The sequence below is a fragment of the Anas acuta genome, chromosome 23 (assembly GCF_963932015.1).
Source record: "Anas acuta chromosome 23, bAnaAcu1.1, whole genome shotgun sequence".
NCBI classification, from domain to species: domain Eukaryota; kingdom Metazoa; phylum Chordata; class Aves; order Anseriformes; family Anatidae; genus Anas; species Anas acuta.
The window spans coordinates 3,856,137-3,883,644 of NC_089001.1; the positions used below are offsets into that span (position 1 = coordinate 3,856,137).

Here is a 27,508-nt window from a genome sequence, read left to right on the forward strand (position 1 = left end):
TCCTTCCCAAACCCCCTCTCTCCCCACGCTTACCCTCAGGCCTCCTCCGTGCTTCCCAGAGCCCATTCCCGTGGGGCACCCTGGGGCTCACGTCCCCTTTAAGCCTCGGGGAGGCTGGAATGTGAGAGGCGCATTCGGGCGCCCTGCGAGGTCAGATAAAGGCTCTATATTTATCTACCCGGTAACCTGAGCCCTCAATTTTGTGCCGTGGCGTTTTCACGCGGCCCCCGCAGCCCTCCGGCACGGCCGCTGCGCCCGCTCCCAACCCGGCTGGAGGAGCCGAGCCCCAGGGGGGCCTGACCCTGCCGTCGGCACCCCAAAAAACCTCTCGCTCTGCTCCGGTCCCAGGGGAGCACCCCGAGGTGTCAGCAGCGGCTCCCCCCGCTCGGCGTCGCCCCATGAGCACCGCAGCCCCGAGCGCACACCCCGCTGAGCACACCGGTGAGTGGAAAAGCCATTAGGGGACAATCCTATGGGGAGAGGGCTGCGAGGTGCCAGGGAGAACCCCTAAAACCCCCTCCTCACTCTCCCTTCAGCTGGGTGAAGCTATAGGGGCGACCTTTGCGCTCTCGCTGTCCCCGGGGAGCGGGATCCCATGGCAAACCCGCAGCACGTCCGGCACCTCCCGGTGCCCGCTCACCTCCCCGGGGTCCCTTCTTTTTTTTTTTTTCCCCCACCCGCAGACCTCAAAGCAATAACAGGCGTCGGGCCCTACGTCAGGGCTCCCCGTGGGGTTGGGGTTTTGCTGCCTGGGGGGCGCGAGCAGCAGGTTTTGCAGCCAGGTGGGGATGTGTCAGCGGCGGTGACGCTCGCCCGGCACACGTGCACTGAGCTGGGAGCGTTCTCAGGCTTGGGAAAGGGAAACCCCCATTTGGGGACATCCCGGGGGGGCTCAGCACCCGCAGCCCCTCAGCCCTGGGGTGTCCTCGCTCCACGCAGGGGCCCCCGGTTGCCGCAGAGGGCCGGGAGCTCGCGAGTAACCCCCGGGCTGGGACATTGTGTCTCAGGGCACGGGGCCACGGCTCCAAACCTGCGTAAGCGAGAAGCAGCTGTGCCACAGCTCCCTGCACCGAGCCAGGGCCCTGTAAGCTGAGCCTGCCCTGGGGCTCCACGGCCACCCCGGGGGGGACAGCGGCCACCGGAGCCACCGGCACCGGGAATTTAGGAGAGGACGGCAGCCCTCCCCACCTCCCTCAGCCTCCGGGGTGAAGGGTTGCCTCTCCAGGAGACCTGTGGCCATCCCAAATTGAGGCTCCCGTTGGGAGCAGGAGGTTGGGATGAGTTCCCCAAGAACGGGATCTCGGGTCCCTTTGGGGTTGGCTCCTGGCTCCTGGGCACGCGGCCACGGACCGGACATTCCTGTGCCTCAGCTTCCCCGGGGAGGATGCTGAGGGTGCAGGAGGCCTGACTCAGCCGTGCCGGCCCCAGGGCTTCGCCCAGGCAGCAGGGAAGCAGCTCAGCGTTATTACGGGCAGGGAGGGGCCCAGGAAGCGATGGGAGGAACCGGGGATTTCTCACACCTCCTCGGCTCCCCGCGCTCATGGCACGCTCTGCTCTCCTCCAGCCCTGGGGTCCGCTGTGATGTGACACGGGGACGGCACAGGGTGCTCCCAGCTGACACGGCGGCCCTACATGGTAAGATCTCCCCTCCTGTGATGCCAACGGGGTCCCTGCTGTGCCCAGGGCAGGTTCCCCTTCCCAAACCCCACATCCCTCCACTGGCTCCCCACATCCCCAGGCCACGCTGTGCCCCGTGGGGACCGGTCCCGCTGCCAGAAGGCACCCGTTGGAGCCGCAGGGCTCCAGCACCCTCACCCCAATACCCATGGGGACGGGGACCTTTTGCCGGGCCCCACATCCCATAGCAAACCCCCTCGGTGCGCATCAGCTCCTGCCTGGCCGAGCAGCTCCGGGGTCCTCCCGGTGCTGGAGGGGGCGGGTGGCTGCGGCGGAGTGGGGGAGAGCCGGGTGTTTGGTGGCTCCTTTGCCTGCGAGCGCATTATTCAGCCCTTGGCCTCAGCTCCCAAACAGGTCTGTGCGCTCCGGCTTGCTCTTGCTTGTAAATAGTTTCCTCCGTGCTGCGGGACGGCTGCTCCCCGGCCACGGCAACAGCAGCTCGGGGCCAGGCAGGGAGGATCCTGCGGTGGCCGGGCTCTGGTTCCCGTCCCCGAGCCCGGCTGCACCCCACTTTTTGAGGGCTGGGCTCTGTTTCCATCCCCGGCACCTCTTGCACCGGTTTGGAGCAGGGCCAGCGCCCGCCCTGGCTGGGCTGGGAAAAGCCTCGGAGCCGGGGTCATCTCCTGGGTGACCGGGGACTCTCGGAGCCGTGAGCTGCTGGCCGCACAGGGAAGGGACGTGAGGCACCCAGGGGAGCGAGCACGGCCCCGGGACAGGTATGGGACCAGCCCTCAGCCCGTGAGCAAGTTTTTTTCTGGCTTCAAGCCCCTGCTTAAGCTGGTGCAGGTGGCTGGCCACCCTGTCCCGGCTCCGGGGCTGGCTCCCCTTTTTCTCCAGGTGCCTCCGTCCTGGTGATCCTTGGCTGTCCCCACGGCCCCCAGTGCCCCTGGGTGGCTTGTGGCTGCTGCAAGCTCTTCAGCAGCTCCCTGACACCAGGCAGCCCCTGGGGAGCAGGCACGGAGAGCCAGGACCTGTGTGCTGACAGCTGTGGGGCAGCGTGGCCAAGGCTAGGGCAGAGGTGACCCTGCTGTCCCCATGGGTGCCCATCGCCTCCGTCCGTGCCCAGCAGAGCCCCAGGGCTCCCTCCTGTGGTGCCAGGTGCCCACAGACACCCAGGTGGCACTGCCCCAAGCTCTCCAGGAGGGCTGGCAGGAGCCGTGACCACCCCACAATGACATCCCCTGGGTCCCCGCTGTTCCCTGCTCGCCCCCCTCAGGCTCCCTCCGCTGGGTGCCGGCAGTGGGCACCCCTTGAGCGCGGGCTGCAGCCCCTCGAAGCTGAACCCAGGCTTTTCTCCTGCAGCCGATGCCTCCAGCCCTGCCCGCTGAGCCCCAGCCTGCAGCATGTCCCAGCTCTCCTCCACGCTGAAGCGCTACGTCGACTCGTCGCGCTATGCCGAGGCCACCTACGGCAGGGTGCCCGGCGGCTACAGCTCCTACACCTCCTACGGCTCCACCCTGACCACGGCCTACGCCGACAGCGACAAAATCGGCTTCAAAGCCAGCTACCTGCCCTCCCCTCGCTACCACCACTCAGGGCTGTCCCCCACCAGCGCCTACGACAGCGGCCGCCTGCCCCTCTACCCCGATTCTGGCATCCGCCTGAGCCCCGCTTACCTCCGCACCCAGCACCGGCCACCCGGCGGGGGGCTGAGCGGGGGCTCGTGCTACACCTTCACGGGGACCCCCAGCAGCCCCTCGGGCTACCTGCCCAGCTCGGCGCCCCTCAGCCGTCGCAAATCCATCAGCCACTCGGACCTGGTGCAGGAGTTTTCGGGGCTGCGCACCTCAGAGAGCGCCTACGCCTCCAGCCCCGGGGCGCGGGGCCACCAGGAGCTCGGCGCCCTGCAGGGTCTGTACCAGGCCGCCGCACACTCCGACTACGTCCGTGACTACCTGGAGAGCTGCGAGAGGAAGAGCAGCCACTGCAGCTTCCCCTGCAGCCCCCCCGGACCCTCCCAAGCTGCCCTGTCCTCAGCCGGCACCCACGGTGCCAGCCAGCCCTGCGAGAGGAGCGATGGCTACGGCGGCACCTCTGCCTCTGACCCCCTGGTAGGTGGTGCGCCGTGGAGGGGGGGGACAGGACAGGGCTGGTGGGGTCCCGTGTGCTGTGTGGGTTCATGCTGAGCTGGGGGGGCTGAAGGAAATGGTGCGCTCCCTTTTGGGGTCTCCGTCGGTGGGGTCGGTGGGGTCTCTGTGCCGCCACGTGTGCGCGCCGTGCCGGTGCCGTGTCCCCAAGCAGCTGGAGGTGCCCAGCTCTGCCTGCTCCCCGTCCCCAGTGGCTCCGAGGGCCACCGTTGGCAGCGGTGGCTGCTCCGTCACACGTGCTGGTGGCACTCAGGGCCCCAGCTCCAAATCAGCCCTGCACCATCCCCGGAGCCTCGTCCCAGGCCGGGAGCGGGCACCACGCACGCAGCCCTGCTCAGGAGCGCACAGGAGCAGCCTGGTAATTTTCCACTTGGCTTCCCTTCCACGGAGCCATCGGGCTGTGCCCGCGCTGTCTCCCGTTCCCTTTCCACCCCACGCTGAAGGTCGGTGTCCCCCCGAGCAGGGTCTGACTTGCCCACTGCTTCCCAGCAGCTCCGTCCCACGGAGCAGGGAGGGTGAGGGCTGGGGGTCCCCTTCTGCTCCCCACGAGAGCAGCCAGGAGCACTGGAGGGGCTGGGGGGGCACAGCGAGGTGTGGGGCAGGGAGGAGAGGCCAGCAGGAGCTGCAGCTGGTGCTGCGCAGCCCCGTGGCCGTGCTCTCCCTTATCTTAACCCCTCTCTGCTGCTGCAGCCCCCTGCCAGTGCCCTGCTTTGGGTCCCAAAGGGTGCCAAAGGCCGGATCGGTGACGCTGGCTTAGGTTTCCCCGGTGCTTTAATGCTCACACCTGCAATTTTCCATTCCTGGGCATTTTTCCCCCCCGTTCCCAAGCTGGGAAGCGAACGTACCGGTCGTAAAACGGGCTGCAGGTGCCCGCGGGCATGCACAGTGCCGGAAACGAGGCCGCGTTGCAGCCCCGGCACTGCCATCAGTTCTGCCCCATTACCCGGCCCCAGGGGCAGCACCAGCAGCCCCCGACCCTGCCGGAGCCAGGGCATGGCAGGGGCTGGCCCCGTGCCTGCTCCCGGCCACCTCCTGCCTTGGCACTGCGGGAAGCCAAGTGGAGGAGCCTGCAGCTGGGACATGAGGGTGCCCTCGTGCCTCAGTTTCCCATCCTGCGGGGCACGGGGAGGTGCAGGGGGCTGCAGCCGTGGTGCCGGGAAGGGTGGGACCGGAGCTGTGCCACCCCATTAACCGCCCTGCGTGGACACGGGGTCGGGAGGCCAGAGCCACCCACAGGAACGCCGGCAGCTCTCCGCAGCCCCATCCCGGGCTGCTGACGGTGCTGGCTCATGGCCAGCCCTGGTCCTGCCTTCACGGTGCCAGCCAGACCCGTGGCAACCTCTGCCCGTGGCAGAAGGTCACCGCTGGAGAGGGGACAGCAGGGGACAGGTCGCTGGCTCCTTCGCTCCGTGGCTGCAGCTTGCCCCAGGAGCCCACACGGCGCTCCAGCCGGAGGGCACCGCGCTCCCGGGGCTCTTGAAGTCACCAGGGCATGATTTTCAGCACGGGACGTGGCCACACAGCACCCCTCTTGCTGTGGAGCCAGCTCAGCCGGCACATCCCATCCCCGGGGAGCTCTGCACCAGCACCCACACAGCGCCCGGGGCCCCATCCTGCCCCCAAATCACGCGCTGGGCTGCAGGGCAGGAGCAGAGCCTGGCTTGTGCAGCACCCTGGGGTGCTGTGCCACATCCCCAGGGCCCAGGCAGCGCCCCACAAGTTGTGGGGCACCCACACCACCAGCGTGAGCCCCGTGGGGTGCGCACGCTGCGTCCCTGCGTGTGCACGGCGCGCACACCACAGGGGGGGTACACAAATCTATCCCCGCAAGCGAGGATTACGGCAAGCATCCTGTTGTGATGCAAAAAGCCCCAGCCCTGCAGATGAATAACGCTGCAAGATGCCTCCTCAGATATTTCTGCTGGTGCCAAAAATAGTCTCCTTCCCTCCTCCCCCCCCCCTTCTCCTCTCTCTCCCTTCCCCTGCTTCCAGCCCCTCCGCCGGCTGTGCCGAACGCGCGCCGCGGAGCTCGGAGCACCGCTGGCTGCGGGGGTGGCCCGGGGAAAAGCAGCCCCCGCTCGGTGCCCCCGTCCCGGTGAGGCTGGGGGGCTCCCTCCAGCCCCGCAGCAGCCCGGCCGCGCTCCCTGCCCGTGGAAATTTCCCCCCCCCCTCCCTCCAGGACACCCGGGCGCACGCAGCGGGCGCTGGGCCGGCTGCGGTCAGCGGGGTGAAGCGGAGGCAGGCGCAGGACGAGGACGCAGGAGAGCTGGGCTCCCTGCCAGCCTCCGCACCTGCCCTTGCTGCAGGGGCATTGCTGGAGCCCTGCCCACACCGTGCCTCAGTTTCCCCCCGCTCCGATCACAGCGGGGGGGTCTTCGCCCCACGGGGGGTTGCCTTTGGTGAGGGGAAGCAGTGAAATACCTCCAAACCCAGCCCTAAAGCAGCCCCCCAAATTGGGGGGCTACGCACTGCCTGCTGTTCTCCCCAAAGCAGCACCGCGGGGAGCCTAAAACTGTCCCTACAACCCCAAATCCTACTCGGACAGCCCTGCAGCCCTGCTCCGGGCACGGGCACCCTGGGGCTGCTCCCCATCAGCTGGGGGGCACAGGAGGGGGCTCTGCTGTGTGGCACCGACCCCCTCCAGCCCCACAGCAGTGGCAGATGGATCCCCGGAGCGCAGGGAGCTGTAGGGCAGGGGGCAGGGGGCTGCTCCCCGCATCCTCCCCGGTGGTCCTGGCACGGCGAGCGCATGGCCGGTGGGCACGGCCGCCCCTCGCGGGCCCCCTTGGCTCTCCGGCTCGCTGTACCACGCGGTGCGGCGGGGGCTGGCCGTCACGGAGCCCTGCTGCTGCTGCCGCTGCCGCTGCTGCCTCTCCACCCATTTGATGTCAGAGCTCTGCTCAGGTGCCGTCAGCCCCAAGAGCCGGCACCGGCTCCGGCACCGCAACCGCGCGGCCACGGCGCTGCTCCGGCAAGGCCGCCCGCCTGACCCCCTGCCCCTGACCTTGGCCGGCCCCAGGAGAGGGGGTCCCCGGGGTCCCCCCCGGCAGCAGCAGCCCCTCGCCGTCTCCGAGCAGCCGGGAGGGGAGCCATGAGGGACTCGTACACGGTGACGCTGCCCGAGGAGCCCCCCGCGCTCCCCGACCTTCACAAGGAGCTGCGCCCCCGCGCCTCCATGCCGGGGTCCCTGCTGGTCTCCACCTTCGTCGGGCTCGTCCTCAACAAGACCAAGGTACGAGCTCAGAGCCTGGGGGGCACGGGAGGGGGCGACCCCTGCGCTCCCCGGGGAGCTCAGGTCCCCCCTGGCTGCCCCTCGGGGTGCCCCTCGCTGCAGGACGGGGGGCGCGGGGCTGGCACCCATGGGTGCCACCGGGTGCTGGCGGCACTGGGGGGGACCCGGCAGCTCCCAGCGCTGCCCCGAGCAGGGGGCAGGAGGGGAGGTGACAGCACGTGCCCGGGGTCCCTGTGCCAGCCCTGCCCCTGCGGTGACCTTGGCCAAGTCGCGTGCCCCGCGCTGGCCGGTGCAAGGAGGCTGCTGGTGGCCACACCGGTGCCGTGGCGGTGCCACCGGGGCGAGCCTGGCTGTCCCCAGAGCCACGCAGCCCACGGTGGGTCCACGGAGGCATCAGGGGGCAGGGAGGGGGCAGGATCGGGGCATTTATGTAAGCCCAGCTGCCCCGGCCGTCCCGCTGCCCCGCTGGGTGCTCGGCACGTGGATGGAGGGCGACTGCCCGGCCCCTGTCCCCTGTCCCCATCCCCTGTCCCCTGTCCCCCCCTCCCGCAGTGCAGCCTCGGGGAGTCCCCAGCCGCCGCCGCCACGTGAGCCAGCTCTCCTCCGCCGCCTCCGAGCAGCGCCGTGTCCTAGATAACACCCCGGCCGGGCGAGGGGGATTAGCTGGAGTTGAGTCACCCAGGGGAGGGAAAAAAAAAATGAAAAAAAAACAAAAAAAAAATAACAAGCAGGAGGTGGAATCAGAGCCGGGGGTGGGCTGGTGGCACGGCGTGGGGGGCTCCAGCTCCTGGGGCTGCCCCGTGCCCACCCCAGCACCCCGCTCCCTCCTGGGGCACGACCCGGGAAGCCACCAGGAGCTGCTGCCACCCTGCTGGCCGCCGTGCCCATCCCACAGCGGGGACAGGAGGTGCCCAGGCACCTCCACGGGGATTTAGGGTGCAGGACACGGGGTCAGCACCCCGCCAGGGCACGGGGCTGCCCTGCAGAGCCGCGTGTGCCCGCGGAAGGCACCTGGGTGCCCGCTGGCCCTGCGGTGGGTGATGCCCGCACCGCGGCGAAGGCGCACGTGTAACTGTATCTGGGTTATTTTGGGCTGCTGTCAGGGCTGGGTGCTCAGCACCTCCCACACACGCACCAGCTGCTGCTATTTCAGAGCTGCGGGGCCCCCTCCTCTCCTCCTCCTTCCCCCTCCTCGTTCCCGGGAGCAGGGAGGACCCGCGGCAACCTGCAGGAGCCCGGGGTGGGGGGCACCAGGAGCAGGGCTGCCCCGGCACCCACCTGGGGGTGCGCCCTGCAGCACCCTGCCTGGATTTAATCCCATAAAAGAGCCGTGCCCAAATCTGTGGGGTGCTGGTATGGGGTGTTCTGGGGGGGTGAGACACCATGGGGCACCCTAGGGCACCCTGGGGCACCGTGGGGCACCGTGGGGCAATGCCACCCCCAGCTTCCCAGGGCGCAAAGGAGGCAGGGGGTGGCCAGCCTGGCTCGTAGCCCAGGGCACGGGGTAGCCAGGGGGACTTTGAGCCCTGGAGTCATCCCGGGACAGGGAGCTGAGCACCAGGACGGGTCCTCGGCCACCGTCCTGCGCGCAGCCTGCGCCAGGAGCAGCCGCGGTGCTGGCCCCGCTCTGTGCCCACCTTGGGGGCTGCCCCACGCTGGGGCTGGTGGCCCCGTGGGCTGGTGGCCCCCACGGTTGGCTCGTCCCAGCCCTGCTCCCTCTCTCCACAGAGCTCCAAGGCGGTGCAGGGGCTGACCGGCCTGCGCAACCTGGGCAACACGGTGAGTGCTTGCAGGGCTCCTGGCCGGCACCGCGGCTTTCTGTGGGCACAGCTGGGGGGTGTGGGGCACCCCGGCCCTTCCCTCGCCCCCCAGACCCATGTTCCCCTCTCCAGGAGCTCCCCACCCTGCTCCTGGTGCTGCTGGAGGATGGAGGGGTCCCTGCTCTCCGTCCTGCCTCATCCCCATCCTCTGCCCACCCTCCCCGGGTGTCCCCCCCGTCGCCGCCCGCCTCCCTCTGCCTCCCGTTGCCATGGTTTATTTTTTTTTTTTTTTTTATTTTTTTTTTCCTCCCCCAGTGCTTCATGAACTCCATCCTGCAGTGCCTGAGCAACACCAGGGAGCTGCGGGATTACTGCCTGCAGAACCTCTACCTGCGGGACCTCAACAACAACAGCCGCATGCGCACCGCGCTCATGGCAGGTAACGGCACCCCCCCCTCCCCCGGCCGTGCACCCCGAGGCTTTGGGGTGGGGGGTACAAAGGGGACGGGGACAGCCAGGGGACACCTGTCCCCGTCCCCCTGAGCCACGTCTCCGCACGCAGAATTCGCCAAGCTGATCCAGCTGCTCTGGACCTCGTCCCCCAACGAGAGCGTCAGCCCCTCCGAGTTCAAGACGCAGATCCAGCGATACGCCCCCCGCTTCGTCGGCTACAAGTAGGGGCCGTTTGGCTCGGGGGGCGTGGGGAGAGGGTACCGAGCCCCCCCTGCCTGGCTCCTCACCTCCTCTGCCCCCCTGTCTCGCAGCCAGCAGGACGCCCAGGAGTTCCTGAGGTTCCTCCTCGACGGGCTGCACGGGGAGGTGAACCGCGTGCTGGTGCGGCCGCGGGCCAGCGCCGACACCCTGGACCACCTCCCGTGAGTTGGGGCCGGGGCAAAGGGGGGGCCGGGGGCTGCCCCAAAAGGGGGGTGGGCAGCGGCACCCAGCACCATTCTGCCTCTCCGCCTCGCAGAGACGACGAGAAGAGCCGCCAGATGTGGAGGAGGTACCAGGAGAGGGAGGACAGCAGGGTCAGCGGTGAGCAGGGCGCTGGGGAGAGGTGGGAGGGGATGGGGGGGGGGTTGGGGGGTCTCATCCTTCTTCATCCCATCCTGCTTTATCCCATCCTCCTTTATCCCATCCCTCTCCACCCCATTTTTCTCCATCCCACCCCTCTCCACCCCACCCTTCATCCTATCGCCCCCAGACCTCTTCGTCGGGCAGCTGAAGAGTTCCCTGACCTGCAGCGAGTGCGGCTACTGCTCCACAGCCTTCGACCCCTTCTGGGACCTCTCCCTGCCCATCCCCAAGGTGAGGGGTCCCCGCTGCCCCCCAAAAAAACCCCTCACCCTGCATTCCCTGCCCCTGAGCTCTCCCTGCTCCCGCAGAAAGGCTACGGCGAGGTGACGCTCATGGACTGCCTGCGGCTCTTCACCAAAGAGGACATCCTGGATGGGGACGAGAAACCGGTACGGGGCGTGGGGTTGGGGGCACGGGGGGGGGGATTTTGGGGAGCAGGCTGAGCCCTCACCCCGCTGTCTGCATCGTTTGCTGCCCGCAGACCTGCTGCCGCTGCAAGGCCAGGACGAGGTGCACGAAGAAATTCAGCATCCAGAAGTTCCCCAAGATCCTGGTGCTCCGTATCCTTTGCGCCGCGGGTGCTGCTGGAGGGAGGTGTTTGGGTTTTTTTTTGTGTGTGTGATTTTTTTTTTTTTTGGGGGGGGGGTCCCCGCCTCCTTAACGCGCTCCCCCCCAGACCTGAAGCGCTTCTCGGAGGCGCGGATACGAGCCAGCAAGCTCACCACCTTCGTCAACTTCCAGCTGAAGGACCTGGACCTGCGGGAATTCGCCGCGCAGAGCTGCAGTGAGTGCCGGGGCCGTGCCTGCGGGGGTGTCCCGGGAGGGGGCAGAGGTTTGGGGTGGGGGTTGCAGACCCCTTTAGGGGGTTTATCCCGCTGAGCACCGCCCTGGCCGCCCGCAGACCACGCCGTTTACAACCTCTACGCCGTCTCCAACCACTCGGGCACCACCATGGGGGGACACTACACCGCCTACTGCAAGAGCCCCGTCTCCGGAGAGTGGCACAGCTTCAACGACTCCCGGTGAGGCCCTGGAGGCTGGGGGACGACGAGGGGGGAGGGAGCACTCTGTGGGACCCCCCCGTGGCTCACCACACCCCTCCTGTCCCCGCAGTGTCACCCCGATGTCCTCCAGCCACGTGCGCAGCAGCGATGCCTACCTGCTCTTCTACGAGCTGGCCAGCCCGGCCTCCCGCATGTAGCCCCCCCGGGCACCCCCCCACGGAGCTGGACACCCCCCCAGGAGCTGGACACCCCCCCGGAGCTGGACACCCCCCCAGGATTTCGGCTTTTAGCCCCCCAAACCCCCCTTTTGGGTGCAGCTTGGAGGCACGGAGGGGCCGCAGCAGGAGGCAGCCGGGCGCAAACCCCCCCAGCTGGGGGCTGAGGGCAGGACCCAGGCAGCTCCAGCGCCCCCCCGCTGGTTGGTTTTTACCTTGGGGTAGTTTTTTTTCTCTTTTTTTTGGTCTTTTTTTTTTTTTTTGCTGTGTAATAAAAAACCCCGAGAGAGGGACTCGGCGGGCGTGGGGCCGCGGGGAGCACCCGGCGCTGGGGGGGACCCGCGGTGCCATCCCCGAGGATCCCTCAGCTGCCCCAAAACTCCTGGCCAAGGACTTGCAGCCCTCCGGACACCTTCCCAAGCCCAGATCCCGACCGATGGACCCGAGGGAGGAATTTCTCCGGACTTCTTTTCACAGCCAGGGGTGCTGCGGGCGGGTGTTCACCTGCCTCCTCATACGCCGGTGCCTTAAACCATCCGGGGGGGTGGCACGGGGGTGCCCGTCCCCATAAGGGGGGGGACAGCGGCTCCCTGGGACTGTCTGCAACCGGGGAGCTCCCCCCGAAACCAGGAGCCCCCCCGGGGATGCTCGTGTGTGTCCCCCCTCTGGCCCCGCTGCTCCGTCCTCCGGCTAGCGATCGCCAGTGGCCTTTTTTAGCCTTTTTCTCTAATTTATTCTCCTCCCCATCCCGCCCTGCCCGAGGTCCCCGGGCTGGGGCAGCGCTGCTGCTCGGCAGGTGGCTCGTTTACTGTGTAAGCAAGATGGGCAGGATGTGTCTCGTACCAGGGAGACTTCGCGCAGGAATAAATCAGAAGCTGGAAGCGGCGTGTGCCTGGCTGGAGAGGGACGGGGGCTGTGGGGTCAGCAGGGAAACCGAGGCAGCCACCCCATGGGGACAAAAGGGGAGGTGGTGGCCACGGCAGGGCCCTCTCCTGCATCCAAGGGAGCTTTTCTTCCTCCTCTGGTCCTCCAGCAGCCGCGCTCTGCCCCAAAATACCCTAAACAAAGCCCTCTTTCTGCCTGGCTCAGGCACGGGGCCGTCAGTTGGGCATTAAGGGGCAGTGGGGACGCAGGCAGCGGGGCGTGGACACCCCGCACGGGGAGATGTGGGGTCGGGAGGGACGTGCTCAGCCCGGGTTCCCCCTCTCAGCCCCTTTGGGGACACGTGGAGGCACTGGGAAAACCGAGCGGCCCCTTTGGGAACCCCAAAAGGGGCTCCCCAAGTTGTGGGGTGGGCTCGCAGCTCTGGAGGGAGCACACGTTCCCCTTTAAGGTGCTGGGATCTCCGTGCCAGGGCCTGACCTCGGCATCCTCAGCTGAGCTGGATTAACGGGGCAGGGGGAAGGGGCCGGCGGAGGGGACGGGGCTGGGGCCGCCCAGGGCTCTCCGCGCAAACTTTTGGGGTCTCCACAAGTTTTGGGGTCTCCGCGGGGCGCAGCTCGTGCCGGCTGCCATGGGGACGGGCGGGGAGGTGCGGGGGGCACCTGGGGTGGCCGTGGCACAGCGGGGAGGATTTTAACCGTGCTGGGAAGCGCCTGGTGCCATGAAGGATTTCACCGAGATCACGCTTTGCCCCGAGGCTCTGGAGCGCAGCAAGGTAGGGCCGGGTTTGAGGAGCTGCCCCACGGGTCCCCCACGGTCTCTGCGCGTCCCCACACCGCCGTCCCTCTCGTGTCCCTCGTCTTTTTGCCCAGACCGAGTTCTGCAACCCCGTCTTCGAGGGCGAGGAGCCCCCGGGAACGTCCCCAGACAAGGATGGGGTCAGCCCCGCGGCCCCCCAGGATGGCCTCGGTACCTGCCTTGGGTTTGTGCGCCGGGCTGTGGGGCTGTCCGGGGGTCCCGTGGGGCACAAAAGGGTCTCAGGGGGGGCAAAAGGGTCTCAGGGGGGGCAAAAGGGTCCTAAAGGGGACAAGAGGCTGGGCTCAGCCAGCTGGGGAGGGGGTGGCAGGGTGGGGGCACGGTGGCACCATGCTCTGCCCGCTGTCCTCGCCCTCCCGCAGGTCGGCAGCTGTGGGGCCGGGTGGGTGGAAGGTACCGGGCCGACTGTAGGTTCACCTGGCTCTGCGTGGCCCTGATGAGCGCCGTCCTCCTCTTCCTCATCGCCCTCCTGCTGGCCATCGTCGTCCACCGTGAGTGCGGGGCTGGGGGGGCCGCGATGTGTCCGTGGGGATGGGGACACGGAGATGGCTCCTGGGGGGGACTCGGGGCATGGTGAGGACACCGTCCTGCTCCAAACCTCCCCAAAAAGGGGGGTCCCTGCACACGTGGGGCTGGGTGGGCTTCCCGAGCCCCCTCCCCACACCGCAGCCACTCCTCGCCCCGCTCACAGAGCTGACGTCCCCGCGGCCCCCCAGCTCCCCCGCCGCCGCCCTGCCCGCCCGTGGCACCACCACCAGCCCCGCAGCACCCACCCCGAGACCTCCCCCGGCCCCAAAAACCACCTCCACCCCAACCTGGAGCCAGCCTCGTGCAGCCAGCACGCCGCCAGCACCGGGTAAGCCCCACACACCCCGGCACGGCGTCACCCTGAGGTGCCGGCTCACCGGGTGCCCCCTGTCCCCCTGCAGCCTGCGGTGGCACCCTGCGGGGTCCCGAGGGCTCCTTCAGCTCCCCGAACCACCCCGGCCCCTACCCGCCCCACGCGCTCTGCGTCTGGCACATCGAGGTGGCGGCCGGGCTCGCCATCCAGCTGCGGATGGAGGCGTTCAGCGTGGAGGGCACGGCGTCCTGCCTCTTCGACCGCCTGGAGCTCTACGAGGAGCAAGGGGACGGCGCCGCGGAGCCAGCCCCAGCTCGGGGGGGCACCGCCAGGTAGGATCCGGGAAGGATTCGGCACCCCCCTGCTTTTGGGGTGGGGGCGAGAGGGGACGCTTCGGGATGGTCCCCCCAGGTTCTGCGGCAACGTGGTGCCCCCCACCTTCAACACCAACTCCAACCTCCTGCGCGTCACCTTCGTCTCCGACGGCAGCGTGGGCGCACCGGGCTTCAGCGCCCGCTACCGTGCCGTGGCCCCCGATGAGAGTGAGCACCCCCAAAACCTTCCCAGGAGCAGGGGATTTGGGGCAGGGGGTGCGCAGAGCACGGCCACCAGCCCTGGTACCCCGCAGAGAGCTGCGCCTGGGACGAGCATTTGTGCGACCGAGGGCTCTGCATCCGCCTGGGCTTCGTCTGCGACGGCTTCCACGACTGCGAGGACCGCAGCGACGAGGCCAACTGCAGCCTGAAGCACAAAGGTGGGCCCGGGGAGGGGGGACGGGGGGGAGAAATGGGGTGTAAGGAAAGGGGCCGGGGGTACAGCCCCATGGTGTGTGTGTCCCCAGAGTGCGGGGGCCCGCTGACAGCTCTGGAGGGGCATTTCTCCACCCCCAGCCATCCCCAGCCCTACCCGCACCAGCAGGTGAGCCAAGGGGGAGGAGGAGGAGGAGGAGGAGGAGGAGGAGGAGGAGGGCGGGGAGGAAGGCTTCCTCCCATCTGAGAGGTCAGCGGGTGCCCCTGCCCGGCTTGACGGTGTCCCCCCCGCCCCGGTAGCTGTGCCTGTGGCAGATCTCGGTGCCCGTGGGCCACGTGGTGGATCTGCGCTTCCACAACTTCAGCCTGGAGCCGCACGAGGACTGCAGCTTCGACTTCGTGGAGGTGCACGACAGCGCCGGCACCGGGGCCGCCAGCCTGATGGGCAGGTACCCCCCCTCCCCTCCCCAAATCCAGCTCCCGCGGCTCAGCCGGGGAAACCGAGGGCTGGCGAGGACGTGCTGTTCAATGACGGGTTTTGGGGGCATCCCGGGTGGCCCCATTGCCCATCTGACCCCATCCTTTGCCCCATGGCCCCGCAGGTTCTGCGGCCACCAGCTGCCACCCGCCCTGACCTCCTCGCGCCACGTCATGACCGTGCTGTTCGTGGCGGATGAAGGAGTGGCAGACGACGGCTTCTTCGCCACCTACCAAGCCCGCAACGCCACGGAGAGTAGGTGGCAGGGCTGTGCGGCCCGTCCCCGGCGGGGTTCGAGGCCAAGGCTGAGCAAAACCGTCCCCTTGTCCCCCTTGTCCCCCCCGCCCCGCAGAGACCTGCAGCCCCGCCGAGTTCTCCTGCGGCAACGGCGAGTGCCGGGCGCTGGAGTCGGTGTGTGACGGCTGGCACGACTGCCCCGACGGCACCGACGAGCTCAACTGCACCGGGGTCTCCTACCCGGCCTTCGGTGAGCCCCATCTGGAGGGATTTCACCCCTTTCCCCCTAAACCCACCCCCAGGGGATCCCCTGGAAAGCGGTACCCCCCCTCCGCCGGTGCCGGTGCCAGAAGCGCAGCACCTCTCCATGTGGCAGGCTCCGTCTGCGAGCCCGTGGAGGTGGAGATGTGCTTGGGGCTGGGCTACAACGCCACCTCCTTCCCCAACATCTGGCTGGCCATCCCGGACCAGGAGGGGGCCGCCGAGGTGCTGCAGGACTACCAGGTGAGCCGGGGGGGGCTGGGGGTGGCTCGGCCACCCCGTGCCAAGCTCGCCCACCCCGTGCCACGCTCACCCAGCGCCGTCCCGCAGACGCTGATGGAGCTGGCCTGCTACCAGCACCTCCGGCTCCTCATCTGCAGCCTCTTCGTGCCCAAATGCACCCCGGACGGAGGCGTCCTGCAGCCCTGCCGTGCCGTCTGCCTGGCGGCCGAGCTGCGCTGCCAGCAGTCCCTGGGGCTCCTCGGCATCCTCTGGCCCATCAACTGCAACATCCTGCCCGACTCCAGCGACCCCGTGGAGTGCTTCCAGCCCTGAGCCCCCCAGCGCGAGCCCTCCTGCCCCAAACCTTCCTCTCCCCTTCTTCCAACTCCTGTCGTGTCCTGCCCCAGGGCCAGGGCATCCTCTTAGGGCTCAGCGCCCCGGTGCCGTGAGATTTCCCCCAGGACTGAGTCCCTGGAGAGGGGCTGCCCCTCCCCAGCCTCGCTAAGGGGGAAGATTTATGGTGGGGGGGCCGTGCCCAGGGGTTGGAGCTGCCCCCATGGGGGTCTCAGCATCTCCAGGCTCTGCCCAGCCTCTCCGACAGCTGCTAACCCGGCAGGGGAAGGGTTAATGCCCCCCAAATTGAGGGTCCCCGTGTCCCCAAGACCCCGGAGCCGGCAGAATAAACAGCGTGAGCTGCTGAGGATCCTGGTGGAGGGCTCGGGGAGGGGGTCTGGTGCTGGCAACCCCACAGCAGGGAGCTCCTGCTCCAGCCAGGGCTGTGGCCGTGCTGGCTGTGCTGGCCACAGGCCACCCCACTGGCAACGCCCCGTGGCCACAACCCGGCCGCCAGCTAGCCAAAAACACCAACCCCAACACACCTGGGGTGAGGGGGGCGAGGAGCCAGGCGGCCCCATGCCAGCACCCAGCCCCGGGCACCCGCGCCAGGAGGGGTCAGCCCCTGGTGCCACCCCCCCAGCGCTGTCCCCTGGGTGCTCCCGGTGCTGGAGGGGGTTAAAGGCAGCCTGGGGGCACCCCAAAAAGCCCCCAGGTGCACGCCCCAGGGATCCCTGCCTGCTGCCCTGCACCCCCCAGGCGGCTCCTCCAGCACCCATGGGTGCCCCCGGGGTGGCGGTGCCAACTTGTGTGCGCCCCGACCCCTCTCCTCGCCTTGTCCCTGCTCACAGCCGGGGCACCGAGGGCTCCACGAGGGCTCCACGTCCCTCCACCAAGCTGCTTGCCTCCGCTGGGCTCCCCTCGCCTGCCCTTTCTCCCATCCCACTCTTCCTTGGGCCATTTTCTCCCCTTTTCCCCCCTCCATCTGCCCCCAGCAGGGTGATTTTCGCCCCGCTCCTCCTCTCCCTTCCCCCTGCTCAATGCCGCTTCCCACACCGTGGGGATTATTTTTCTTTTTTTTTTTTTTTTTTCTCCTTTTTTTTTTTTTTTTTTTTTTCCCCTTGTCTTGTAGTTTTTGGCTCCCGGGGCCCGTGGCGATTTCCTTTGGAGTTTGGGAGGAGAGACGTGGGGAGGAGAGAGGGGGGGAGAGGCTGCCTCTCCGAGGGCCTTCGTCAGAGCGAGGAGCTGGGGAAGAGCCCGCAGCCCGGCCCCGCCGCAGCGCAGGAGCGGTGAGTGGGGACCCTATGGGGGTCCCGGCTGCGGCAGCGGGGTGGAGGAGAAGCCCCTTTCCTCCTCCTTTTTCCTCCCCGTTCACCATGGGGAAGAGAAGCAAGGCCACGGGGAGAGAGGGGCCAACGCTGCGCCGGTAGCCAAGAGGGCTGGGGGCAGCGGGGTGGTCCTGGCCCTCAGGGTGGTCCCGGCTGTAGGGTGGTCCCGAAACGGCCCCATAAAACTCGGGATGCTGCTGCCCCAGCCGGCTGTGCTGCGGGGAGCCAGCCGGGAGCCGAGCGGAGCCGCCGGCCGTGGGGATGCTGCCAAGGGCAGGGCCGTGCCGCAGCCCCGAGCTCCTCGAGTTCCCCAAACTCTTGGAGTTCCCCGAGCTGCCGCCCCACCACGCACAGCCTGAGCCCTCATCTTCCTCCTACAGCACCCCAAAACCAGGCTCAGAGCTGGCACAACCCCTCTAAGCCCCTACACGCAGCCGGCACCTCCTGCGGGTGTCCCCCCAGGGTCCCCTCCCCGTGCCACCCGCTGCCCGCGGCGCCCCCCCAAAGATTTTTGGCTCAGGGGTGGGCAACGGGGATGCTGCGGCAGGTGCAGCCGGCCCCGAGCACTTGCCAAAAAGGCAAAAAAAAGGGGAAAAAAAAAAAAAAAGAAGGGGGGGCAGCTGCAGGGTGGTGGTTGCCTGCCCGTTTCGAGCCCTGCGCGCAGGGGTCTGCGGAGCTGTTATGTTTCTCTGCCCCCCTGCAGCCCCCCCACGGCAGACGAGATGAAGCTGCTCCTCCTCTTCCTCCTCCTCCTCCTCCTCGTGGGCAGCTCGGTGCAGCTGGAAGACAACAAGATCCCCAGGCTGTGCTCGGGGCAGCCGGGCATCCCGGGCACCCCGGGGCTGCACGGGGGCCAGGGGCTGCCGGGCAGAGACGGCCGAGACGGCCGGGACGGGGCCGTGGGGCTGCCGGGGGAGAAGGGCGAGATGGGCCCACCTGGTAAGGAAGGAGAAATCCCATAAAGGGGAGCCCACTCTACTTTGCCAAACAGGGAGAAAATCCCCCAAAAAGAGCCCTTTTCCTGCCACCCCCACTCCAGTCCTGCTCCCCACTGCTGGCACTGCCCCGTTCCTCCCGTCCCCATCCCTCCCTTCCTCCTCCTGCTTTGGGAACCCCAAATGTGGGTGCCTCGTCCATCCCCTGGCTCCTTGGGGGGGTTCCCCCCACCCTCAGGGGGTCTTCCCAGTGACCCCACACCACACACCCACCACCCCATACCCACCCAACCCCAAAGCACTCAGGGGGGGGTTGATTTAGGGGATCTATCACAACACCCGAGGCGACACCATCCCCATCCCTTCCCCCCAGGAGCTCCAGGGCCCCGCGGGGATCCGGGCAGCCCCGGCGTGGACGGCGTGCACGGCGAGAAGGGGGCGCAGGGCGAGTGCGCCGTGCCCCCCCGCTCAGCCTTCAGCGCCAAACGCTCGGAGGCTCGCAGCCCCCCGCCAGCCGATCAACCCATCCTCTTCGACGTGGTGCTGGCCAACGAGCAGGGCCACTACGACCCCGCCACGGGCAAGTTCACCTGCGAGGTGCCCGGCCTTTATTATTTCGCCGTCCACGCCACCGTTTACCGTGCCAGCCTGCAGTTCGACCTGATGAAGAACGGGCAGTCGGTCGCCTCCTTCTTCCAGTACTACGGGAACTGGCCCAAGCCCACCTCGCTCTCCGGGGGCGCCCTGGTCCGCCTGGAGCCCGAGGACGAGGTGTGGGTGCAGGTGGGGGTCGGGGACTACAGCGGTTTCTACGCCAGCGTCAAGACGGACAGCACCTTCACCGGCTTCCTCGTCTACTCCTACTGGCACAGCTCCGCCGTCTTCGCCTGAGCCCGGGGATGGGGACGGGGACACGGGGGGTGCGCGCCCCTTCCCCTGCTCGGGCATGGCGCGGGGAGGTGGCAGGGGGTGGTTGGAGGGGAGGTGGGGGGCTCGGCGTCCTCCCCCTGCTCCGCTGCGGCGCCTGGAAGGGGGCAGGATGCGGCCCCTGGTTGCACTGTGTGGGATTTCAGCATTTTCTCTCCCTCCCCAGCTCCAGGGCAGGAGGAACGAGCTGGAAAAATCAAATAAAAGCGTGCCCTGAGCTTCTTGCCATCGCCCCCCCGGGCACGCAGCACCCCCGGGGTTGGGCTCAGCTCCCTGCGTGCGGGGCGAGCCTGGGCTGCCTGGCCGCTGGCACGGCGAGGGGCCCCCTGCCCGTGACCCCAAAACCCCGCCCGTGACCCCAAACCCCTGTCCGTGACCCCAAACCCCCGGCCGTGACCCCAAACCCCTGCCCGTGACCCCAAACCCCTGCCCATGACCCCTCTCCGCTGCCCTTCTCCGGCCACCGCAATAAAAGGGTCCTCACCCCTACCTGTGCCTGCTGCGTCCCTGCCTCTGGGGCTGGTTGTGGGGGGCTCGGGACCCCCCCCCGGGGGGCTGCAGCCCCTGCCAGAGGGGGTAGGGGGAGCGCGGGGGGGGCGCAGAGCCGGCGGGGAGCCACTAGGTGGAGGCATCGGCGCCGCTTTGCGCCCTGCGCTCCCTCCGTGCGCCCTTGCCCTGGTTTTGGGGAGGGGCCGGGAGGGGGGGGGTTGGCATTTCCCAAGCAGCCCCCCCCCGGTCCCGGCTGCCCGTAGGTCGGGGGAGAAGCCCACCCTGCCCCCGGTGCCTCGGGGGGCTCGTTGTGGACCCCCCATAGGTTGGGATGTAGTGGGAGCGCGGTGACCCGGTGCCGGGAGGGGACCCTATTTTTAGCCGGGGGAGCGAAGGGCTTCCTCATTCCAGCCCCAAATTGGTCCCGCGGGGATTTGGGGCGAGCCAGGGAGGGGGATTCTGGATAAGGGGGGGCACCTCCTTCACCCAGCGGGACGAGCAAACCCACGGCCCTACAGAGCTGGGATTTGGGGTCGGGGGCACCTCACCCCACGTCCCACCTGGGGGTCGCACCCCTGGGGTGTCCCCACCCCATAGGGGCTCTGGGGCCGGGGCTGAAGGCCCTACAGCTCCCCGTCCAGCCCCGGAGCAGGATTGGGTTGCGGCGGAAGCGTGTGTTTGGGTTGAAATCGGCCTTTTTTTGTCAGCGGAGCCGCTCGGGGATAAACAGGGCAGCTCGCCGGGCGGAACTGGGAGGGAGAGGACTTTCCTTGGGACCAGGCCAGGGGAGGTTGTGGGGTGGGGGGCTGGGAGCATCCTCTGGGCCCCATCACCTCGTGGGGGGAGCGCCCAGCACCACGCTGAGCCCCGCAGCTTTTGGAGAGGCTCTGGACCCGCTGGGAGCTTTGTGGGGTCGGGGGGGGACCCCTGGAGACCCCTCCCGAGGAACACGAGGGTGGCTGCTGCCACCTGGGGAGGGGGATTAGGAAAGGATTGGGATTAGGGGAGGGGAGCCACAGCAGGCCCTAATTTCTGGCAGCTCCTAACGAGCACCCCGAGCAAGGAGGGGGCAGAGCCCTGCTCCCAGCTGAGCCCCGGCTTGTGGGGTGGGGGGGGCACCACCTCTTTGGCCAGGGCAAACCCTATAAAAGCGCCGGGCTGAGCAGGCAGAGCCTGTGGGGCAGCTGGCAGAGGCAGTGGTTTGTGCAGAAATGTTTATTTAAAAATAAATAGGGGGAAAAAAAAATAAATAAATACAACAAAGGGCTGGCAGCTCGTCCCGGAGCAGCTCGGTGGCGCGCCAAGGGCAGGGTCCCCAGCAGGTGCTGAGCAGCTCCTCCTGCAGCAATGGGGGGGGGCTGGGAGCCAGCAGGAGCCCCCCCAAATCTCAGCCTGATAGGGCTGTGCGAGGAAGAAGCCAAAAGGATCACCCCCGAGACCCCGCAGAGACCCCATCCCGAATCCTCCCCGGGGAGGAGAAATGCCCCCGACGGCAAAGGGTAAGGGAGCGGGTAAGGAGGGCTCCAAGCTGGGAAAATGGGGGGGCTAAACCTCAATGGGGTGGGCCAGTGGGGTGTTTGGGGGGGATTTGGGGCCGTAGGGATAAAGCAGGGCTGGGGGGGGCCCTGCAGCACGCAGGTATGGGGCTGCCTGCGCCGGGGTCCTGCGGCTGTGCTGGGAAATGGGCACCCATGGGGGCAGCAGGAGCCCCCAGACAGCGGGGTGGGGGCAAACAGGGGGGGGTTGGGGGCTCGGGGCCCCTCCAAGGGGCTGCAGCCGTGTTGGGATGGGGCAGCCACTGTCAGCATTCGTCACGAATCCAGGCTCTGGTGCTTTTGGGACCTGGAGCCACCCCAATGTGCGGGTGCCAGCACGTCGAAGGGGGTGAGGAGCGCAGGATCCCAAAACAAGGGCACAGGACCACGAGCACGGACCCCAGAAGAGCAGAGCCCGGCCTCTCCATCAATCCCAGCGGGAGAACCCCGTGTCCTGGCGAGAAAACAGCTCGGGGAGGGCCGATACCCCCGGCCTCAGGTGGCCCACCCTAAAGGGGCTGTGGGGGACCTCCACCCCCAGTCACATCCCCGATGCAGCTGGCTGGGATCCAGCTCCGCTCCCCCGATAACGAGGGAGCCAAGCTGGTGCCGGGGAGCAGCCCAAAGCCCCCCCGTGGTCCTGCTGCTGATCGTCACCTGCTCCCTCCCCACCGGCCCGGAGCCTTTATCCCTGCCAGCTCCCCGCTGTCCCCAAGCCCTGGCTGCAGCTCATTAGGGCCGGGGGGCTGCAGCTGGGCACACAAAGGGGTCTCGGGGATTTTCCCGAAGCCTGGGGGGCTTCCTTGCCAGCAAGCTGTCAGCCTCCCCCCCCTCTGTGCCCATCAATGCTCCTCCAGCCCCGATGCAGCTCCTCCAGCCCCGATGTGCTGAAACCACCCCTCCCTCCGGCTGCGAGGTTCCCAAAAAAAAAAAACAATTTTGTGCCCCTTATGGCCCTGTGCAGCCAGGCCCCGTGCCAGGGCAGTGTCCGGACGCTGCGGCCGCCCCGTGGATGCATTTCCCTCCGGTAATTGCTGGTGGCTCGGGTTGTGAGCGAGCCAAGTGCGTGCGGGACGGCTCCCGGGGGAGAGCTGTGTCCTTCACAGCCCGTCCTCGCTCGGCAGCACGGCCGCGTGAACCTCTGCATCCCCCGTTTTGGGGGTGCTGGGGGCATCCCCAGCATCCCAAGGACACGCTGGGGGTGCCTCGGTGTCCCCCGGTGCCGTCCCCACGCAGCCAGAACCCAGCCGGGCTGCACTCCTGAGCCTGTGGGGTCAGGGACAGGCTTCCCCAGAGCCCCCCCCAGGGAAACACATCCCAAAAACGAGGCAGTTTGTGCTGAAGGAGACTTTAATCCGCTCGGTATCTAGCTCGTAGTGCAAACAGGTAAACGGAAGGCGAAGCTTTCTCTCTTCTTACAAACAGGCCCGAAAAGAACAAGCGTGGCTGCTGGCATTACAAAAAAAATAACAATAAATCAAGTTTGCAGGGAGAAACTGCAGTCCTGGGAAGGTGTCCTTCGTCCCGAAACCCCCGGAGGAGGTGTTGCACCCCAAAATCTGGCTGGCCCCGAAGTTCTGCTGGCTGCTGTGTGCCTGGGGAGGGCAGGGAGCTCTGCACGCCCCAAAACGAGGGGGATGTGCCCAGGGAGCTGCTCTCAGGCAGGACCGTGCCCCGCCACAGCTCAGGTTTGTAGTGCAGAGGCATCTCCCAGCCCAGCCCCTCTGCTGCCTCCGTTTTGGCTAAAAATCACCGAAATCGATTAGTTTGGAGCAGAACGGCACGGGCCACGCCAGCCGCCCTCAGGCTCCTGGCTCACAGTCGAGGAGTCGAGGCTCCTTCCAAGCTGGCTCCAGCCAAAATTGGCTCCGGCGCGTGGCTGAGCCCAGGCGAGCGGCTGGGAAAGGAAAACCTCTTCGGTGCGAGGCGTTTTTGGGAGCCACGAGGCACCTCAGCCCTCCCCAGCGAGGTGTGCAGGGCCCCGCGAGGCTTTTGGGGCCCCTCTGTACCAAAACCAGCTGCGTTTTTGCATTTCGGCCAGGCGGCAAGACAGAAGAGAAGCGTAACCCTCACTGTGGTCCTGGTACCGCTCCCCACCTGGCTGTAGGTCCACAGCGAGGTGCTGGAATGTCTCGGGGGGCTCCCCGAGGATTTGGGGAGTCCCCTTCCCTCCCGAAGTCACCCGCTGGAGAGCGCCTGCCAGGAGCCTTGCAGGAGGGGTGTGCGTTGTGCCCTGCGCTGGGAGCTGCCGCGTTTACGTGGCAGGAGGAAGAACGAGCTGTAAATGCAGTCTGCCAGGTAGTTTTTTGGCCAAATCTCACTAAGAAAAAAAAGAAAAACAACAACAAAACCTCCCTTGCCTTGCACTAGGCCCAGGAGGGCTGAGCCTTCACCCTTTCAGCTTTGGCTAGGAGGGAGCCGAGCATCTTTCCGTGCTCTGCTTCGGGTCTGGGACCGCTGCAGGCTCAGGCAACGGGCCCTGAAACAGCAAAAGTTGTCAACAACAACAAAAAAAAATAAAACCCTCTCTCGGCTTGCTGCGGTGATCACCTCGTGTGCTTGCTAGCGAGAGCTACAACCTGGTCACGTCCCAAACGTGGCTGTGACAGACACCCCCGGCAGCCTCTTTCAAGCCACCCTGAGTTCTTTGGGAACTGCTGGGGGCAGCCCCGACCTGGTGGGAGAAGCACGGAGCCGTTCACAAGTAGACGTTGAGCGTCTGGAGGATCATCTGGCGGCACAGCGGGCAGTTGCGCTGGTAGACGGCCTGCTGCAGGAGGACTTCTGTGCACTCCTGGCACAGGCACAGGTGCCTGCAGGGCAGGAGCAGCACCGTCTTTGTCTGGTCCTGACAGATGACGCATTTCTTCCGTTCCTCTTGCTCTTTCAGCAGCACCCAGGGGTCGTCATCCGGCATCCCGTCCCCAGCTGCCACGTTCAGCTGCTCTCTCCTCGGAGCTTTCCCCCGGGAGGTGCCGGGCTCTTCCCTGGGGTTGTGCAGCCGCTGTCCTGCCGCAGAGCTTCTCCCCAGCGCCGGCCGTGCCTGCGGGCCCCGCTGCGTGTCCGGCTGCTCCTCCTGCCCCGCCACAGCCAGCACCAATCTCCCCGGTGGGGGCACAGCTCCTCGCCGCTCGCTGTCCCGGTTCCTGGTTCTCCCTCCTCGGCTCCAGTCGGTGACCTGCAGGCTCCACTCCACCATCCTGCGCCAAGCCGGCGAGGTGAGGGCCATGCCCAGCGCCAGCACCGCCAGCTGCCACAGCCTCCAGGCCTCCCGCTGCAGGCGGCGGCAGGCGGGCAGCACCCGAAAGTGTCCCACCATCACCCACAGCACCCCGGGGTTCACAGCAACAACCCCAACGCCGATAAGAACCAGCAGCAGCCCCAACCCGTACACATTGACGAAAAACACCCCGATGAGCAGCTCGGCCAGGGAAGCCAACGTCTCAAAGGCTACACGGCATGGAGCCCACAGGAGGATGGAGAGGGCGACGGCGCTGCTGGAGACGTGTGCCAGGCAGGCGGCCAGCAGCTCGGCGAGGCGCAGCGCGGGGCTGAGCGCCGCGTCCCACAGGGCGGGCAGGAGGGCGCCGAGGCTCTGGGCGCCCAGCAGCCCCACGTTGAGCGCGCTGTTGAGGAGATAAGCCAACAAGCTGCCCGCGATGGCCACCCCATCGCACGCCTGCCTCCACGCCGCCTGCCCCGAGCCCAGCAGCCCCGCCAGGCTCTGCCTCAGCGCCTCCTTGCCCCTCAGCACCAGCAGCTGCCCCAAAGCCTTCGTCCCCTCCATGGCTGCCCAGCAGCCCCTCAGCGCCCCCAAAACCACTTGGAGCGCGCCGCCCGCTGCCCACATCAGCCCGTGCCAGCAGGCTGAGGGCAAGCTGGTGATTAGATTCAGTAGCCACAGCAGCGCGGCGAGCAGCGAGGAGACGAGGAAGAAGTTGAGGTCGAGCAGCAGCAGCAGCACGTCCAGGGCCAGGCGCAGGCCGCGCAGCAGCAGCAGCAGCGCCATGGTTGCTAAGGGCCCCGCCTCAGCGGAGGGCGCCCGCCGCCATCTTGTTGTACGCGCCGCCCGCGCGCCCCCCGCGCCTGGGCGCCGCCATCTTGTTGTCGGAGCCGCCGCAGCCGGGTCGCCCGCCTATGGGCGCCGCCATCTTGTCGCCCGCCCCGCGGCCGCTGCAGCCGCCGCCGTCGCCGGGCCCCCCGCTGCTGGGCGCCGCCATCTTGTCGCGCCTGCCGGCCAATGGGAGGGGAGGTTGGGGGCGCGGCTCGCCTGCCATTGGGCGGTTCGTGCGACGCGGCGAGGCGGGGAGGCTGCGATTGGATGGCGGCGGCGGTTGGGTACCGCCCTTTTTAAAGGGGCAACGGCGCTTAAGGCGGGAGGGCGGTGGGGCCACCCATGGGTGTGATGAGTGCGGCGGTCTCAGCCCTGCCACCCACTGGCGGGGCCGGGGCCGGGGCCGGCCATGGCAGCACCGCCCCAGGGGTCCCTTATGGGGCTGCCAGAGCAACCCTAAAGCCGTGGGGCTCTGCTTTGTGCAGCACGGAGCGGATCCCACCCTCACCGCCATCCCCTGGGCTGGGCACCCGCCGTGTCCCCAAGCCCTGGTGGTGGCAACGAGCCCGGCAGCCCCCAGCCTGCAGCCCCGGGGCTTTGTAGGAACGGGATCGCACGACCCCAAAGCCACCCGCACCCCAAGGCCCCGGAGCTGGCTGGGGTGGCAGCGCCCCGTCCGTCCGTCCGTCCCCATGGGGGTCTGTCCGTTCCCAGCCCGGTTGTTTTTTGGGGGTCCCTGGCCCCAAAAGGCAGCCCGCAGCCCCCCAGCGGGGTGTGCGCGGTGCCCCACGTGACGGGGCCGAGCGGCTTTGAGCATTTATGGTAATGTTTGGGTTCCCGAGGGCCCGGCCAAAAAAAAAAAATAGAAAAAAAAAAAAATAGAAAAAAAAATAAAAAGAAAAAGGGCTGAGCGGAGGGGCCGGGCGGGCCCCATTCATTCCCCGCTGCGGGACGGACCCCACAAACCCCATAAACCCCATACACCTGCGGCCCCCTCCCCATTTCCCTGGGGGCCCAAGCAGCCCCCTGGGAGGGTGCAGGGGGGCGGAAACCCCCCAGATTATTAATTTTTTTCCAGATTTGCTCAAAATGGGGTTCCGGGGACCCCTCTGGCAGGTCTGGAGGGGGAAAACAGGAGCTAAAAGGGTTTGGGGCAGCTGCTGAGGGGGGAAATGGGGCTGGGGACCCCCCCTCGGCCCCCACCTCCTCCACAGGCCCCTGGGTGCTGTAGGAAGGGTGGAGCTGGGGTGTGGGGGCTGCTGGCACCGTGCCCCTAAATCCCAAATCCCAATCCCAACCTGGGCCGGGCATTTGGGACCCTCCTTAGGGTGCTGCCCCCCCCCCATGGTTGGCCCCGAACCGCTGGATCCCGGCCAGGCGGCCCTGGGAAAGCCAAATCCCCGTCCATGGGAACGTCCTGCGAGGAGAAATCCCTGCCCGGCCCCACAGCTCCCATGGGTGCTGCCGGCCTGGCGCCTTCCCCGGCGCCTCAGGGACCCCCGAGCAGCACAAAACCCTATGGGAGAGACCCCAAAATCTCTCATTGTTCCCCCCTCAGGACTTTTATCCCTTATCGTCCCTCAGATTCGGGGCAAAATGGGCAGGACGAGCACCCCGAGGCCTTGTTCCTTTGGGGTCTGCGGTGTCAGCACGGGGCTGAGGACGCAAACCCCGGCCCTATAAATCCACCCCATTGTTGGGGCGGGTGCCCAGGCCCCGGCCCATCTGGCTGGGAGACAATGGGGCCTTTTTCCGTCCGGACGAAGGCCGAAGGCCGACGACGATGACAAGGAGGGGAAGATGAACTCAGCATCTTCCGAAGGAAAAGGCCGGATGACAAAAATAGCCCCAAATCCTTCCCCTCGCCGCCTGCGTGTGTGTGCGTTTGGGGTCGGGAGGCCCGGGGTTTTACACACATTAGGGCAGGACGTGGCCAAAATCACGCCCCACACGGCTGCACCTGCCCCTAGGACATTGGGGCCCCTACCCCAAAACGGGGTAAGGTTTCCCCTCAGCTGTCCTCGTCCATCTGTCCGCCTCACCCCCCCCCCCAAAGCGGGGTGTCCGGGGATTGCTCCGTGCCCCATAACCATCCCTGGGGCTGCCCCGCTCTCCTTTTTGGGGTTTCGGCTTCCCTGACCCCCCCTCGGTGCACACAAATCCAGATGTCCCCGTCCTGCCCCCCCAGGCCGCTCACGTCCTTCCTTCCTGCGGGGACGGAGGAAGGAGCGGGGGGGGGGCACAAACGGAGGCGACATTTTCCTGGGCCAGGGCATGGGGACACCAAATAGGGTCCTGTAGGGGGATGGAGACGGGGTGCAGCCCCCCCCCCGGCTGCCTGGTGCTCGCCCCTCTTTTGTCTTCCACCC

General features: G+C 67.6%; 4 protein-coding genes across 6 annotated transcripts; 3 read left to right on the forward strand and 1 right to left on the reverse strand.

Annotated features, from left to right (window-relative positions):
• Nucleotides 1-185: 185 nt before the first annotated feature.
• Nucleotides 186-11,179, forward strand: USP2 (ubiquitin specific peptidase 2). Of its 2 annotated transcripts, XM_068659466.1 has the most exons (14): nt 186-441; nt 1,565-1,635; nt 2,980-3,728; nt 8,725-8,775; nt 9,072-9,195; nt 9,319-9,430; nt 9,521-9,631; nt 9,727-9,791; nt 9,961-10,064; nt 10,142-10,222; nt 10,315-10,393; nt 10,510-10,617; nt 10,735-10,855; nt 10,947-11,179. In XM_068659466.1, the coding sequence occupies exons 3-14, from the start codon at nt 3,021-3,023 to the stop codon at nt 11,032-11,034; spliced, it is 1,752 nt and encodes a 583-aa protein (XP_068515567.1). In that variant the 5' UTR covers nt 186-441; nt 1,565-1,635; nt 2,980-3,020; the 3' UTR covers nt 11,035-11,179. The 2 variants fall into 2 exon arrangements, with proteins under 2 accessions (XP_068515567.1, XP_068515568.1); XM_068659467.1 differs by lacking the exons at nt 186-441; nt 1,565-1,635; nt 2,980-3,728 and adding an exon at nt 6,454-6,996 and having other exon boundaries at nt 10,947-11,177.
• A 441-nt stretch (nt 11,180-11,620) lies between these two features.
• Nucleotides 11,621-16,801, forward strand: MFRP (membrane frizzled-related protein). Of its 2 annotated transcripts, XM_068659464.1 has the most exons (13): nt 11,621-12,709; nt 12,807-12,903; nt 13,113-13,241; nt 13,442-13,606; nt 13,680-13,923; nt 14,003-14,133; nt 14,220-14,345; nt 14,433-14,509; nt 14,641-14,789; nt 14,943-15,073; nt 15,171-15,305; nt 15,432-15,559; nt 15,647-16,801. In XM_068659464.1, exons 1-13 carry the CDS (start codon nt 12,656-12,658, stop codon nt 15,869-15,871), a joined length of 1,791 nt encoding a protein of 596 aa, XP_068515565.1. In that variant the 5' UTR covers nt 11,621-12,655; the 3' UTR covers nt 15,872-16,801. The 2 variants fall into 2 exon arrangements, with proteins under 2 accessions (XP_068515565.1, XP_068515566.1); XM_068659465.1 differs by lacking the exon at nt 13,442-13,606.
• A 173-nt stretch (nt 16,802-16,974) lies between these two features.
• C1QTNF5 (C1q and TNF related 5) lies at nt 16,975-19,550 on the forward strand. The gene is made up of 3 exons (XM_068659469.1): nt 16,975-17,160; nt 17,903-18,138; nt 18,508-19,550. Exons 2-3 carry the CDS (start codon nt 17,922-17,924, stop codon nt 19,023-19,025), a joined length of 735 nt encoding a protein of 244 aa, XP_068515570.1. The 5' UTR covers nt 16,975-17,160; nt 17,903-17,921; the 3' UTR covers nt 19,026-19,550.
• Nucleotides 19,551-22,417: 2,867 nt separating this feature from the next.
• RNF26 (ring finger protein 26) lies at nt 22,418-25,305 on the reverse strand. Its single transcript, XM_068659473.1, has one exon. The coding sequence runs from the start codon at nt 25,092-25,094 to the stop codon at nt 23,784-23,786; it is 1,311 nt and encodes a 436-aa protein (XP_068515574.1). The 5' UTR covers nt 25,095-25,305; the 3' UTR covers nt 22,418-23,783.
• Nucleotides 25,306-27,508: the final 2,203 nt, after the last annotated feature.

Bases quoted from the DNA above. Each gene is read 5' to 3' on its own strand.
- MFRP (XM_068659464.1), top strand. From the start codon at position 12,656: ATGAAGGATTTCACCGAGATCACGCTTTGCCCCGAGGCTCTGGAGCGC. The intron at 12,710-12,806 runs GTAGGGCCGGGT...CTTTTTGCCCAG, and splicing joins AGGCTCTGGAGCGCAGCAAG to ACCGAGTTCTGCAACCCCGT. The intron at 12,904-13,112 runs GTACCTGCCTTG...GCCCTCCCGCAG, and splicing joins GGCCCCCCAGGATGGCCTCG to GTCGGCAGCTGTGGGGCCGG.
- C1QTNF5 (XM_068659469.1), top strand. From the start codon at position 17,922: ATGAAGCTGCTCCTCCTCTTCCTCCTCCTCCTCCTCCTCGTGGGCAGC. The intron at 18,139-18,507 runs GTAAGGAAGGAG...CCTTCCCCCCAG, and splicing joins GGGCGAGATGGGCCCACCTG to GAGCTCCAGGGCCCCGCGGG.
- USP2 (XM_068659466.1), top strand. From the start codon at position 3,021: ATGTCCCAGCTCTCCTCCACGCTGAAGCGCTACGTCGACTCGTCGCGC. The intron at 3,729-8,724 runs GTAGGTGGTGCG...CTCTCTCCACAG, and splicing joins CCTCTGCCTCTGACCCCCTG to AGCTCCAAGGCGGTGCAGGG. The intron at 9,196-9,318 runs GTAACGGCACCC...CTCCGCACGCAG, and splicing joins GCGCACCGCGCTCATGGCAG to AATTCGCCAAGCTGATCCAG.
- RNF26 (XM_068659473.1), bottom strand. From the start codon at position 25,094: ATGGCGCTGCTGCTGCTGCTGCGCGGCCTGCGCCTGGCCCTGGACGTG.